The sequence below is a fragment of the Myotis myotis genome, unplaced genomic scaffold, assembly GCF_014108235.1.
Source record: "Myotis myotis isolate mMyoMyo1 unplaced genomic scaffold, mMyoMyo1.p scaffold_m19_p_20, whole genome shotgun sequence".
NCBI lineage: Eukaryota > Metazoa > Chordata > Mammalia > Chiroptera > Vespertilionidae > Myotis > Myotis myotis.
Window position 1 is genome coordinate 21,264,049 of NW_023416325.1, and position 12,897 is coordinate 21,276,945.

The 12,897-nt window shown below is 42.6% G+C and overlaps 1 protein-coding gene across 7 annotated transcripts in view; it reads right to left on the reverse strand.

Annotated features, from left to right (window-relative positions):
* The window catches only part of CIT (citron rho-interacting serine/threonine kinase), a 167,737-nt gene that overhangs the window by 134,041 nt on the left and 20,799 nt on the right, over window positions 1–12,897 (reverse strand). For all 7 annotated transcript variants that reach the window (XM_036353436.1, XM_036353435.1, XM_036353434.1 and 4 more), the window contains 2 exons: window positions 3,327–3,469; window positions 1,865–1,958 (listed from right to left, as the gene is read on the reverse strand). In XM_036353436.1, the coding sequence (XP_036209329.1) occupies window positions 1,865–1,958; window positions 3,327–3,469 (237 nt within the window). The remainder of the gene's footprint in view (window positions 1–1,864; window positions 1,959–3,326; window positions 3,470–12,897) is intronic.

Consider the following 12,897-nt stretch of genomic DNA (forward strand, 5'->3'; position numbering starts at 1 on the left):
TCTTCAGCAAGCAGTGACACTGGATCTTAGCCTCACATTCTGAGCAGGTTTATTGCAAACACATTAACTAGATTTCAGATGCTTCTCAATCCACAGCAGTGATTCTCAACCCGGAGTGATTTTGCCACCCAGAGGACATGTGACAATGTCTGGAGACATTTTTGGTTGGTTGTTGCAACTGGAGGGGAAGGTACTATTGGCATCTACCTAGTGGATAGAGGCCAGGGATGCAGTTAAACATCCTGTAACACACAGGACAGCCCACAACAAAGGATTCTCCAGACCAAAATGTCAATGGTGCTGACTATGTACCTATGTTCCAATTATCAGATTATGTACCTATGGCCCAATTTATTTCTAGATGCATAAGATTTTGTTATAAATGCAATGTATAAGTTTTTTTTTAATCTTATGTGGTAAAACTTCTGCTGTATTTAACTTTTTTTGCGGAGCTTTATTCCACCATAAATTCAACACCTACGTTTTCATGCCTGTTTTGGAATTGCACATAATTTTAAAAACAAAATGTTTTGGTTCTATAATCTAATTCTTAATGTAATGGTCAAGAGGAATAGATTATAAAACATAATTTGAAATAATACCCACTTTTCCTTCAAGAAATTTGAGAAAGAAAGGTAACTCTACATATTGCCCTTTACAAAAAGAACTTAACTCTCACAGTTGGGGGGCATTTCGAAGAGCAGCTCCTCAACCTCTTAATTTGTGCATTTTGACTAGAATCAGTATTTTCTGGAGAAAGAATAAAAGGCCAAACTCATAAGGACTTGTCTAGGTCACCGAGTGGTTCAGTTGTGAAATGAGTCTTAAAACCTAAGTCGATTTTCTCTTAGACTTATCATTTTTTGCATAATTGACCTCCAAATTCACATTTTAATATGTATCAACTTTATTAGATTTTTTTAATCTATTTTTTTTTTTACTTTGTCATCTTTTCCCTAAAGTATTCTCACTCTTGCTCTCAATAGCTGCCCTCCTGCCTTACTATTTAGCACATAGGATATTTATTAATTTTTACCATAGTTCCAGGACTCAGGATTAACATTTTGAGCACTTGGTTCTTAACACTTAGGGTATTTAGTTCAAATGCTCTGATGATTAACTTTAATTTTGCTGCATGAAAAATAGAGGATTTGAAATAAAGAAGATTACATTTCATCAAAATATTTTAAGGTTAAAAAAAACATAATGTAACAGAAGACAGTCTCTACCAGGCAGGGAAAACAAAATAAGCATTTTTCTCTCTTTTAAACCAACTATAAGAATGTTCCTAAAAATGTCTTGTAGGGTGTGAACAGGTATCCTATCTAATAATAGACAAAGATGCAAATTGACCATACCTTTGCTATGCCCACCATTGGCTAATCAGAGCGATATTCAAATTAACTGCCAACAAAGATGGAGGCTAACTTGCATATGCCGGCTGGGAGCGAAGACTGAAGACACCATAGAAGGAAGCCAAGCAACGGAGCCGAGGTAGCGGAGATGGGCGGGAGAGAAGCTGCAGAGAAGGGCGGGGTAGGAGCGGCAGAGAAGGGCGGGAGAGAAGCAGCAGAGAAGGGCGGGGTAGGAGCATCAGAGACAGGAGCGAAGCCCTATTCTTGCAGGAATCCTCCTGCAATAGGCCTCTAGTTATACATAAAGGGTGCCAAGGTCAAGTAAGTCTGGGAAACAGCTCTGGGTCCCCATCTCCACTCTCATCCCCCTCAAGAAGTCATTTCACACGCTGGCAGAAAAAGTCTCCAAAGTGTTACTCAGCTTTATCCCAGTATTTCCCAAACTTATGAGGATCACAGCATGCTTTCCAATACAACCTCTATTAAGCTAGCTTATTGCATTTTGTTACCATCTTATTTGAGTTCATTTTAGCAGCTGATCCAAAATCCACCAGCTTGATGTGTCCTGTGCGATCAATGAGAATATTCTCAGGCTTGATGTCTCTGTAAGAAAATCAGGCCACAAATTAGTGTTGTCTTCTCCATGCCAATCAGCAAATGCCTGCTTACCTAGGATATTGATTCGGCCAAGAATCTTAGCGTCTGCTGTAGAAAACAGTATGGAGTTTCCTCAAAAAATTAAAAATGGAACTCACATTTGACCCAGTAATCCCACTTCTAGGAATAAATTCCAAGAAATCAGAAACACCCATCAGAAAGGACATTTGCACCCCTATGTTCATAGCAGCACAATTCACCATAGCTAAGATTTGGAAACAGCCTAAGTACCCATCAGCAGATGAGTGGATTAAAAAACTGTGGTACATCTACACGATGGAATACTATGCTCTGTAAAAAAGAAGGAACTCTTACCATTTGCAACAGCATGGATGGAACTAGAGAGCATTATGCTAAGCAAAATAAGCCAGTCGGAGAAAGAGAAATATCACATGAACTCATCATTTGTGGAATATAATGAACAACATAAACTGATGAAAAAAAATAGATCCAGAGACAGAAGTATCGAACAGACTGTCCAATCTCAGAGGGAAGAGGGGGGAGTGGTTAGGGGGGTGTTAAGAGATCAACCAAAGGACTTGTATGCATGCATATAAGCACAAGCCGTGGACACAAACAGTAGGAGGGTGAGGACATGTCCTGGGGGGCGGGGGGTGGGGGGAGAGGGGGAATGGTTGGGGAGAGGTCAATGGGGGGAAAAGGAGACATATGTAATACTTTAAACAATAAAGAATTTAAATTTTAAAAAAATCTAAGTGTCTGTGTTCTGCTATAGACCTCCCTATTGATGGATATAAATAATAAGCACACATTTGCAAAATACACTGAAGAAGAGGAGGAGGAGGAGGACTCCTATGATTCCTGGTCTAACCACATTCCACTCCCACAACATTCTCGGGGACATGAAACATCAAATAGTGAGGATGCACAGAAACCCTTTTCAAGCGAGGATCGTGCGGAACACCTTTGTAAATTACAACAGGCGAGGTCAGAAGTACAATGCCATGGTTCTCTTCCTACATGGTATGTCAGCTCCTTCGACAAGTCAAACCCTGTCTTTCTACCATGTAACGTAAAGACCCCTCTAAGAGCTCCTGGTCTTAATTAACTACGTTCACACACCTAACTAGCAAACTTGAGAACGTTACCATTCTAGATCTATTCCACTGAATGGGCAAGCTGAAATGACTGCCATTTTGGAAAATTTCATTTCAGCCAGTTACAGTTAAGACTGGCTAAAAATTAGATGAAATGTTATTTTGATGCCTAAGTCATTCATCCATTCATTCTATTGTTGGAACTCTTAGGTGATACAGTTAAACCCTCAGTAGTGTACCAGAGAGTGTCACTTACCGATGTACATATCCCATCAGATGAACGCTGTGAACAGCCAAAATCAGTTCAGCAAGGTAAAACTGAATCATGTTTTCATCTAATTGGTCCTCATATCTATTCAAAAGTGACAGCAAGTCCCCTCCAGGCTGATATTCCATGACCTGTATAGAATGCCAAAGCTATTAATTCTTCATACACACACACAAAAAGGAAATGTCTCAATTAGATCCTCAAATCCTGCCTGACATGTTATAATTACAATGTCTCCACAAAGTAATGAAGATGTGTGAGGCGTATTATAAGTCACGTAGAATGAGGTCCCTGCCCTAAGGAAATGGTATCTGTTCCCCAAGAGAATCAATAAAACGAAAGACTAGTACCAGACCCCATGCACAATGTCTACAAGGCAAGCTCGAAAAGTTGAATTAAATCCTCCCACGCGCCCACCCACCGACACTGACAGGCATCCCCGAGGGTGAGTACACAGCCTGGATGGAAATCCTGGAGGACAACGAACCTCTGCATCCCTTCTGCATTCCCCTCAGCGCCCAGCGGAACACAGCAGGCGTGCAATAAATGTGATACCATCTTCGCCTTTAACCGTCAGTCAGGGTGGAAGGCAATCTGACTCTATTAAATATTTAAACGTGAACATATACTCTTTGGTCTCATAGTCCACTTCTGACTATTTTACAGGAACTTGTAATAGTTTGTAAACAGATAAACAGATTCACTGCAGCACTGTTTGTAACACAGAAGAAAAAAACCTGGACGTCACCTAACTATCCATCAGTAAGAGACTGCTAAAATGTAATCCACCTAAACAGTGGGCTAAGATGCAGATATCAAAAATGAATGGACTCGATCTATTCACACTCCATGGTAATCTATGGAGTGGCATCCTATGCAGGCTGAAGTACAGCTCCTTTGTTGTGAACGTAGGGAAAAAAACACAAATTATTACATTTGTTAGTATATACACAGGGCGGTTAGTGCCCTGGCTGGTGTTTCTCAGTGGTTAGAGCATTGGCCCACATACCGAAGGGTTGAGGGTTCAATTTTTGATCAAGGGCACATACCTGGGTTGCAGATTCAAGCCTTGGCCCTGGTCGGTTGCATGCAGGAGGCAACCAATGAATGTATTTCTCTCATATCAATGTTTCTCTCTCTCTCTCTCTCTCTCTCTCTCTCTCTCTCTCTTTCTCTCTCTCTCTCTCTTTCTCTTTCTCCCTCACCCTCTCCTTTCCACCCTATCTAAAACTCAATGGAAAAAATATCCTTGGGTGAGGATTAACAAAACAAACAGAAAAATATTTGATTAGCAAAAAACTTCTCCCACACCAAAGAACCCTCTCAATACAAAGCCCAGCACCAACAAGGCCGTCCACACTGTTCGCGTCCTTTCACTCTGGGAAGTGAATTCTCTCCATCCTCCTCCAAACTCCTGTTTGCTTTTAGTCCAGAATTAGAAGAAAGCTCTAGTCAAGCCAAACAAGGAGCGTTGGCACATATCCCCAGGGGCCCCAGGCTAGTCAAGTAAAGACTCTGCCCCACACCGAGCCAGCCCCACGCCAGAGGCCCCGAAAGGAATCAGTGACTTGCATGTCCTCCCGGAGGGCTCCACATCACCCTGGAGTCTCCCCCATTCACATGGCATCACACACATGGCAGATACCCAACGAGAGACTGGACAATTTGAAGAGTAAGGTTCCATTTGATTTGATCTATGAACTAACAAGAACAGCAACACTTAGAAGGGGAGGCAGCTAAAATGTAGACTTCATGTCCCCCAAATTCACAGCAGACATAAGCTACTTGTCCCTGTGCTAAAGGAGCCCACAGGAGCCACCTAGTTGCCTATAGCTCACCCACTCATCTCAACCTGGTTCTCTATAGGCCCTGGTATGTGGGTAAATGAATGCTAATTTTGATGTCTGTTTTACATACATATTACCATCAAAAATGTCTTAAACATCCCCCCAAGATTCACAGATAACACTAGTAGTCACACTTTTAGAATGGAAATGTCTTAAAATAAGAACAATGCATATTTATGACAACACGTAGCAGTTATAAATTTTCTAACCTGGCTCTATTAAAGATGTGAAAAATTGAACAGCTTTTAAGTTTAAGGATGAGAAAGTCAATGCATAGCAGCCACTGACAACTTTTAAGAACTCACAAATTGACCACTATTTAGTACTTAGCATCTACTCCTGAAGAGTCTATTTGTAATAATCAATAAAACAGTTTAGAAAATAAGAACCATCTCTTAGAAAGGCAAAAAAATATGCATGTTGTTCAAAAAAATAAAATTTCCTGAGCTAGAAATCTCTGCCCAAACTAGATTTGTCTTTTCTACAAGTCAAACAACTTTTTATTTCTTCAAAACCAGGGCTGATTGAGAAGACAAGCAACAAAAATTACAACAGCTGCTAGGCAGCATGCTCCACAACATGAGGCCAAAGAGACATACGAAATTACAAACCTACCAAAATAGACTGGGTACTTATCAAAGAAGCTAATCGAACTCGACCCACCAATATGATTCCAGATTACCATACAAAAATCCCACTGGGCACCACTAGGAGAACTCAGCTTGGCCATTTATTGAGTAGATTTGGCTATCCCAAGATGTTACCCATGTCCTAACCCTATCCTACTGGGGTAGCTGTTCATCTGGTCTGAATGGAGCCCATGGGGAAGATGGCGTGGCTGGGGCCAACCCCAGCTTAATCAATCATCTTGCTGTTGAGCTTAGAGATACAATAAAGAACCAGGACTCAGACACTTTCAGAAAACACATCTGGGCTTTTAAAAATGGTACCACGTCAAGAGGCTCCAAAAGCATCATCAAAAGTCAAAAACTAAGAGCCCAAGGCAGTTTGGCTCAGTGGATAGAGCATCAGTCTGCGGACTGGAAGGTTCCGGGTTCAATTCTGGTCAAGGGCACATACCTCGGTTGCAAGCTCAATCCCCAGCCCTGGTCAGGGCAAGTGCAGGAGGCAACCAGTCCATGTTTCTCTCTGTCTCTCCCCCTCCCTTCCATGCTCTCTAAAAAAATCAATGGAAAAATATCCTTGGGTAAGGATTAACAACAACAAAAAAGAATAAAGATTGACATTCCTAAAAAAAAAAGTCACAAACTAAGAGTCTTTAAGAGCGGCATCAACAGAACACTATCAACAAATTAAGGCGGAAGTTACCGCCCAGGCTGTTCCAAACCGATCATTCACAGTACTTGGTTTTACTATTCAGTGGTGCCCAGTGAGATGTTGGTCCCCCAAAAATATGGTTTCTAACCTACTTAGACTGGTAAGTCCTTTGGGCAGGGCTCCTCAAACCTGCCTGCTCACCAGAATCACTTGGGTAAGTAAGCACTATTTTAAAACAGATAAAATATATTCATCCAAATAAATACGTGAGTGCCTACGATAAGCTACTAGGCACTGCTTTAGATATTAGAAAAACAGCTTTCTTCATGGAGCTGGAATTCTAATGGAATGAAAAAATTTATTTTTAATTAAGCAGCATGAAAGGGTAAAGTATGTCTCTTCCCATCCTAACCATTCAGGATCTTGTTAAAAATGTGGATTCCAGGGACCAACTCGGACTCCATGGATCAAGCTCCATGGGTGGGGCCCAGGGGCCTGCATTTTCGGGCGTTATGGGGTGATTCTGATGCAGCCAGCCCAGCCCTGTACTAGACCCGCTGCCTGGGGCTCCCTACTCCGACCAGTTGAAAAGTTTCCACAGCAAAGGTGCCCTTGTACGAAACTTGGCCTTAATACAACTATCACTTCTGTTGTGTACATTTTTTTTCAATGACTACCTGGAGCCTTTCTGCAAATCAAGACAAGATCACTGACAACAAAGGGCTGGAAAATAACCAGGCTGTCGGCACTGAAGCAACAATCCCCCATCTTTGCAAGGACGAGAGATGTCCCTGCACACACTGAACAGCTGCAGGTCACCCGAACAGCGAGTGCCAAGGCACGGTAATCAAAGGCCGGGAAGTGGGAGGAGGAAAGAGCCCTGCAGTGAAATAGCCCTAAATAGTGTGACAACCCTGCGATGGCACAGAAAGCACAGCAGCTGACAGACGAGCCAAACTCGGAGCTATAATGGACTTGCTCTTTTAAAGCAAAGACATTCAGGCCAACAGAGACAGACCCTTCTGATGACAGCAGCTGCAGATGCTAATTAAAGGGCAAGTCTTATCTGCTTCTCTGTTGGTGTTTGCGTCCATACCCCCAAGTACAAAGATGGCAATTCCCATCAGCTGTGTTGCATTTGAAACCAAGAGTGAGTGTGCAAGTGGGTGTGTGCGCACGTATACACACACACACACACCTGCACACTTGCTTACACATGTATGCATATGTAGGGTGTATGACTATTTAAGTTCTTTAGTACTCTGTTCCAATTTGCCTAGGGTGTCGTTAGAGCACACTGTGCTGGCCATCACTTAGAAATACTGTAATATTGTCCTTGAAATGCCTGCACTACAATCAGCAAGACTGAAAGTGCCATGGAAACGTAACGACGCTATTGGCATCACTACCTGCTCTGCCCGGTATTCCTGATCTTTGGCATGAGGGAGCAAGGAAGGGATCCTCTAAGCAGCGTGGGCCCTGGCAGAGACCCTAAATTATTCTTGAAGGGCAAGATGACCAAGAGAAAAAGAGAGGAGGCCTTTTATTTCAGAAACTATGAATCCCAGCCTGATTCATCCATGAATTCAAAAACTCATTGAGCACTGAATCACCCACAGTCTTGGCCAGAAACAGACAGCACACTCAAACTAGGCAGCAGAGGATATGAATTAATGAAGGGGCTATTTCCGAAGGCATAGGGAGGGTTAAAGGAAATAAACGTGGATGGAGAAACACCTGTGGCTAGCTAACAGCAGGGGAGTGAGTAGGTAACATGCCTGGCCTAAAAGAACCAGAAAAGGGATCTCAGATGTGAATACTAATACTAATACTAATACTAATACTAATACTAATACTAATACTAATACTAATACTAATACTAATACTAATACTAATACTAATACTGAAGGAGGGGAGGAAGACGCAGGAACCAGACGCTAACTATAGCTATACCAGTTACTATAGGACCTTGGTCTCAGAGTGGGGACCAGCAGCAGCAGCCTCACCTGGGAACTAATTACAAATGCAAATTCTTGGCCCCGCCCCAGACCGACTGAATTAGAAACTGAGGTGGTGCCAGGCAAACTGGGAGAATGTAACTAACCAGGGACACCTAAGATGGTAAAACTCTAAATTCACTCACTTGGAATATGCCTTGAACACCAGGACACAAAACAACTATGCCAAAGGCATGGAGAACTCAAAGAACCCCCCGAAGGTAACACACTCAGCAACTGAACTGGGGTCCATAAAAGGTATTAAAATCTTATTTTGCCATTGAGAAAATTAAAGCTGAAAAGGCCAGTGACTCCGGACAGACCAGATCAGGAACAGTAATGAAACAAGGACCTACATTGGAAGTAACAGCCTCCTTCTGACGGGCAGCTGTCTTCCAAACCCTGGCTCCCGAAGCAGCAGCGCGTGAACACGCTGGCGAGTTTTGAGACAAGCCTGAAAACTGGGTAATCTTACCAGTGAGATCAAAACAGCACATGTCTTTGCTGTCAAAACTATCGCAAGCTGCCACATTTCAGTAAAATAAACAATGAAGTTGTATTCGCTCTCTCCAGGCTCCCAACGACAGCACAGGCTGGTGTTCACACAGGCCACAGGTCACTGCCTGGAAACAGCCCACCTCTAAATTGCTCCTACACAGAAAGGAAAGACCATCTACATAATTGCATGGCTGTGCATTGAAAGAGAAACAGGAAGAATAGAGCAGTAATTCCAAGCAGGACATGAGAACCAGGGTCATGTTAGAAGTGGTTTGGGATGCAACAATATAATGTGATAACAGTCTGGGAGGTGGGTCTAGGGAGCCTGGCTTCAAACCCACTGCTTTCATCTCTGTGGCAGACTACATAACTTGCCCCCCAAATCCATTCTTCCATTGTAGTAAGAATTTTAGCTGGATATAGGCCATGCAGCTAGACAATACAGATGTGTAGTCATGTGACAAAGGCCTGGTCAGCAAAATGTGAGAGGAAATGATGTGCCCCACTTCCATATCATCCTATGTAAAAGACATGTGGCTGCTCTGCCTTACTCTCCTTTCTCCTACCAGCTGGGGTAAATAAAGGCATGAAATGGCCCCAGTTCAAGCACATCAATGAATACAATATCCTAGGTCCGTGGTCGGCAAACCACGGCTCGTGAGCCACATGTGGCTCTTTGGCCCCTTCAGTGTGGCTCTTCCACAAAATACCACGCGCAGCGCGCACGTACGGTGCAATTGAAACTTCGTGGCCCATGCGCAGAAGTCGGTATTTTGTGGAAGAGCCGGTATTTTGTGGAAGAGTCACACTGACGAGGCCAAAGAGCCGCATGAGGCTCGCCAGCCGCGGTTTGCCGAGCCGCAGTTTGCTGACTACTGTGAGATAGGGGGAGTCACAAGATGGAAGGAAACCGGGTCACTGAAGTATCACAGCTGCTCCACCTGCATGGACTGTATTTTGTGGTTTTTTCATTATAATACCTTAGTCCAGTGGTTCTCAACCTTCTGGCCCTTTAAATACAGTTCCTCATGTTGTGACCCAACCATAAAATTATTTTTGTTGCTACTTCATAACTGTAATGTTGCTACTGTTATGAATCATAATGTATATATCTGATATGCAGGATGGTCTTAGGTGACCCCTGTGAAAGGGTCGTTTGACCGCCAAAGGGGTCATGACCCACAGGTTGAGAACCACTGCCTTAGCTTATACCTTAACTACCTATACCTCCCTGTGTGCAATAGAGGAGAGGGGCATTGGGAATGAACAGAGGGAAGCTGATAAAAGGCCACAGGAGGGAAAGAAGATTCATGGGTTATAGGCTCAGTGCTAAGGCTGCCTGAAGAGATTCACAGTATGAAAAACATCAATACAAAACCAGCAAGCTTTAAGAATTTCACAAAGAATGTAGATGCAACAATATTACAAGTGATGAGTTGCAAAACCATGTTTCCTTTGTAAAGATCAGCTCCTTAGTGGAAGGACACTGGCAAAGGCATCTGCTATTCAGAACTGAACAGATTTCATCATGAACCATATTAAAACAGCACTGTTTCCATGGGCCACCTGCCAGAATGCAGGACTAGCCCTGTTAGATAGAACCAGATGTTACAACGAACTTGCTACAATTTTCTATATACCAGGAATTGTAAGCCACATTCATTAGTATGTAACTACAAATGAGAAATTTTTAACCATCAAAATTCCAAAGGGCCCAAGTTCAATTTCCTTGCATTGCACTCCAAATTTTGAAAATCCCAGTGTCTATCTTACATTATAAACTTTAGAGTAACAAAACTCATACTGCTAACATATTATTTCCATAACACAATGAGTAAATTTGTATACAAATCAAATTTCTGTGAAATCAATCATGTATTCATCCAATAAATATTTCTTAAGCATTTACTTGGGGAAACTCTACTGAAGCAAGGGAGACATAATCCCTCCCTCCATGAAGGGAGTAGCCTGGTGATGGCGACCAACGCCTGCTCAGAAAGAGGAAATACAGGGGTGCAATGAGTCCAGTAGAGAATCTGGCAGGAATTTCTCAAAGAGTAAGTTATATAAGTGTTCAATCACTGGGTTGTGCACCTGAAACTACTATACTGTACCTCAACTCTTATTAAAAAAAGTTTTTTAATTATTTTTTAAAAAAAGAATTTCTAAAAGAAGTAGCATCTGGTCCAAGCCCAGAAACTGAAATCAGAGTAAGCCAGAGAAACAAAGAAAGAGGGAACAGCATGGAGAAAGGTCAGAGCCAAGTTCAAAGAACCAAAGAAAGTTTAGGGTGAATGTCAAGGGAAAGGAAAGAAATGGTAAGCAACAAGGCTGGAGACATATGCAAAAAAAAAGGCCATGTAAACCACATGGAAAGGTCTGGACTTCATCCAGGGGGCAGCAGGGAGTCTTGAAGGGTTTTAACAGCAGGATGGCTTGGCCGCACCGTGTGGAAGACCTGGGGGAAGGGCAAGACAGATGGCAGGGAGAACACTAGGAGGTTAATGCAGTAATGCAGGCAAAAGATGGCGGCCGGAACTCACACGCAGAAGCAGGGCTGGAGAATAGAGATAGCGCTGAGAAATATATCAGAGGTGGAATCCTATAGGTTTTTTTTTATTAATATAAAGTGTTTCATCAATTAAATGCATTTGCATTACCAATGATGTTCAACTGCCAGGGGAGCTTACATGATTTGCATGTTTCCCCAAACTTCAAAGGTTTGATGATCTCTAAGTGGTCAAACGGTATAATGGAAATTTAGAACTTTATGATACCAAAGTAGACCTACAATCCCCTGATCTTGCAGCAGAATGCATTCCCAGGTTTCAGAAGGGTAAAATGTGCATATACTTTATATTATGTAACACCCAAGGGTAGGGCCTGGGATAGCACCCTGTAATAAAATACATTCATAATTTTGCAGCAAAATGGATGAATAGTCGCACTAAAGGGAATAAATAAGAGAGTTCAGGTCAGGTTTTGCTGGAGTTCAAGTCAGGCTTTGCTGCCAAATAAGTAACAAAAGAACTTGAGGTTATTCAGAGCTCTGGGTGTTTCAGAATTGCAGATAAGGGATGGTGGATCTGTAATCTCACCTTGATTCCTATACTAAGTTTGGATTTTTATATGAAAACTGTACCCTTAGCAAGCATTTTACTCCAAAGTACCACAGTAATTGAGAAGACAACACAGACAAGGAGATAATTACAAGATGCCATCAGTGATACTCAATTGAGCTACTAAAGAAGGGCATAAAAATGCTGCTGCAACCAGGTATCAATGTGCTGAGGCAACCAGAACTCCAGAAAGCAGCTGTTTTGTGATCATTCCCATCTTGCAAGTCGGCGGGTAGATCACCTGAGAAGATGGTCCTTAAGCTAAGGATGCCGATGCCAGGGACAAAATCCAGAGGGAAGGCCCACAGCTAAAAGACCCCAAAAAGGAAGCCCCTGCAGCCGGGAGCCATCCTAGCGGAGGAACGGCAGGTATTCCCAATCCATGAGCTATTCCAGGAAGGCTATGTCCAAGCAGAAGTCCACACCAGTTAAGTCCACAAATTAAAAAGAAAGGGTAGGTTCTTACCGCTGTGACAAAGGCAACTGGTAAGGATGTAAATGGGGACACCAAAAAAGTTTAAAATTCTCAAAATGCCCAAATATTACTTCCTGAAGATATGCTTTGAAAACCTGAGCCATGAAAATAAATAAATAAAAAGACAATGGTCACTCCTAGGTTCCCTCTGGTCATCCCCAATGGCCACCACAGAGACCATTTCCCTGACGCAGCTGAGCAGTGGCTTGCCACGTGTGACTGGACCAGTAGTTGTCATCTGAGTTACACAGAACACTCAGAATTTGCCATCGCCCTACCAAACCTGACCTCGATAGTGTGACAGTCCTAAACAACGCGTAGTTTTAAGAAGCTGCATGAGATTGG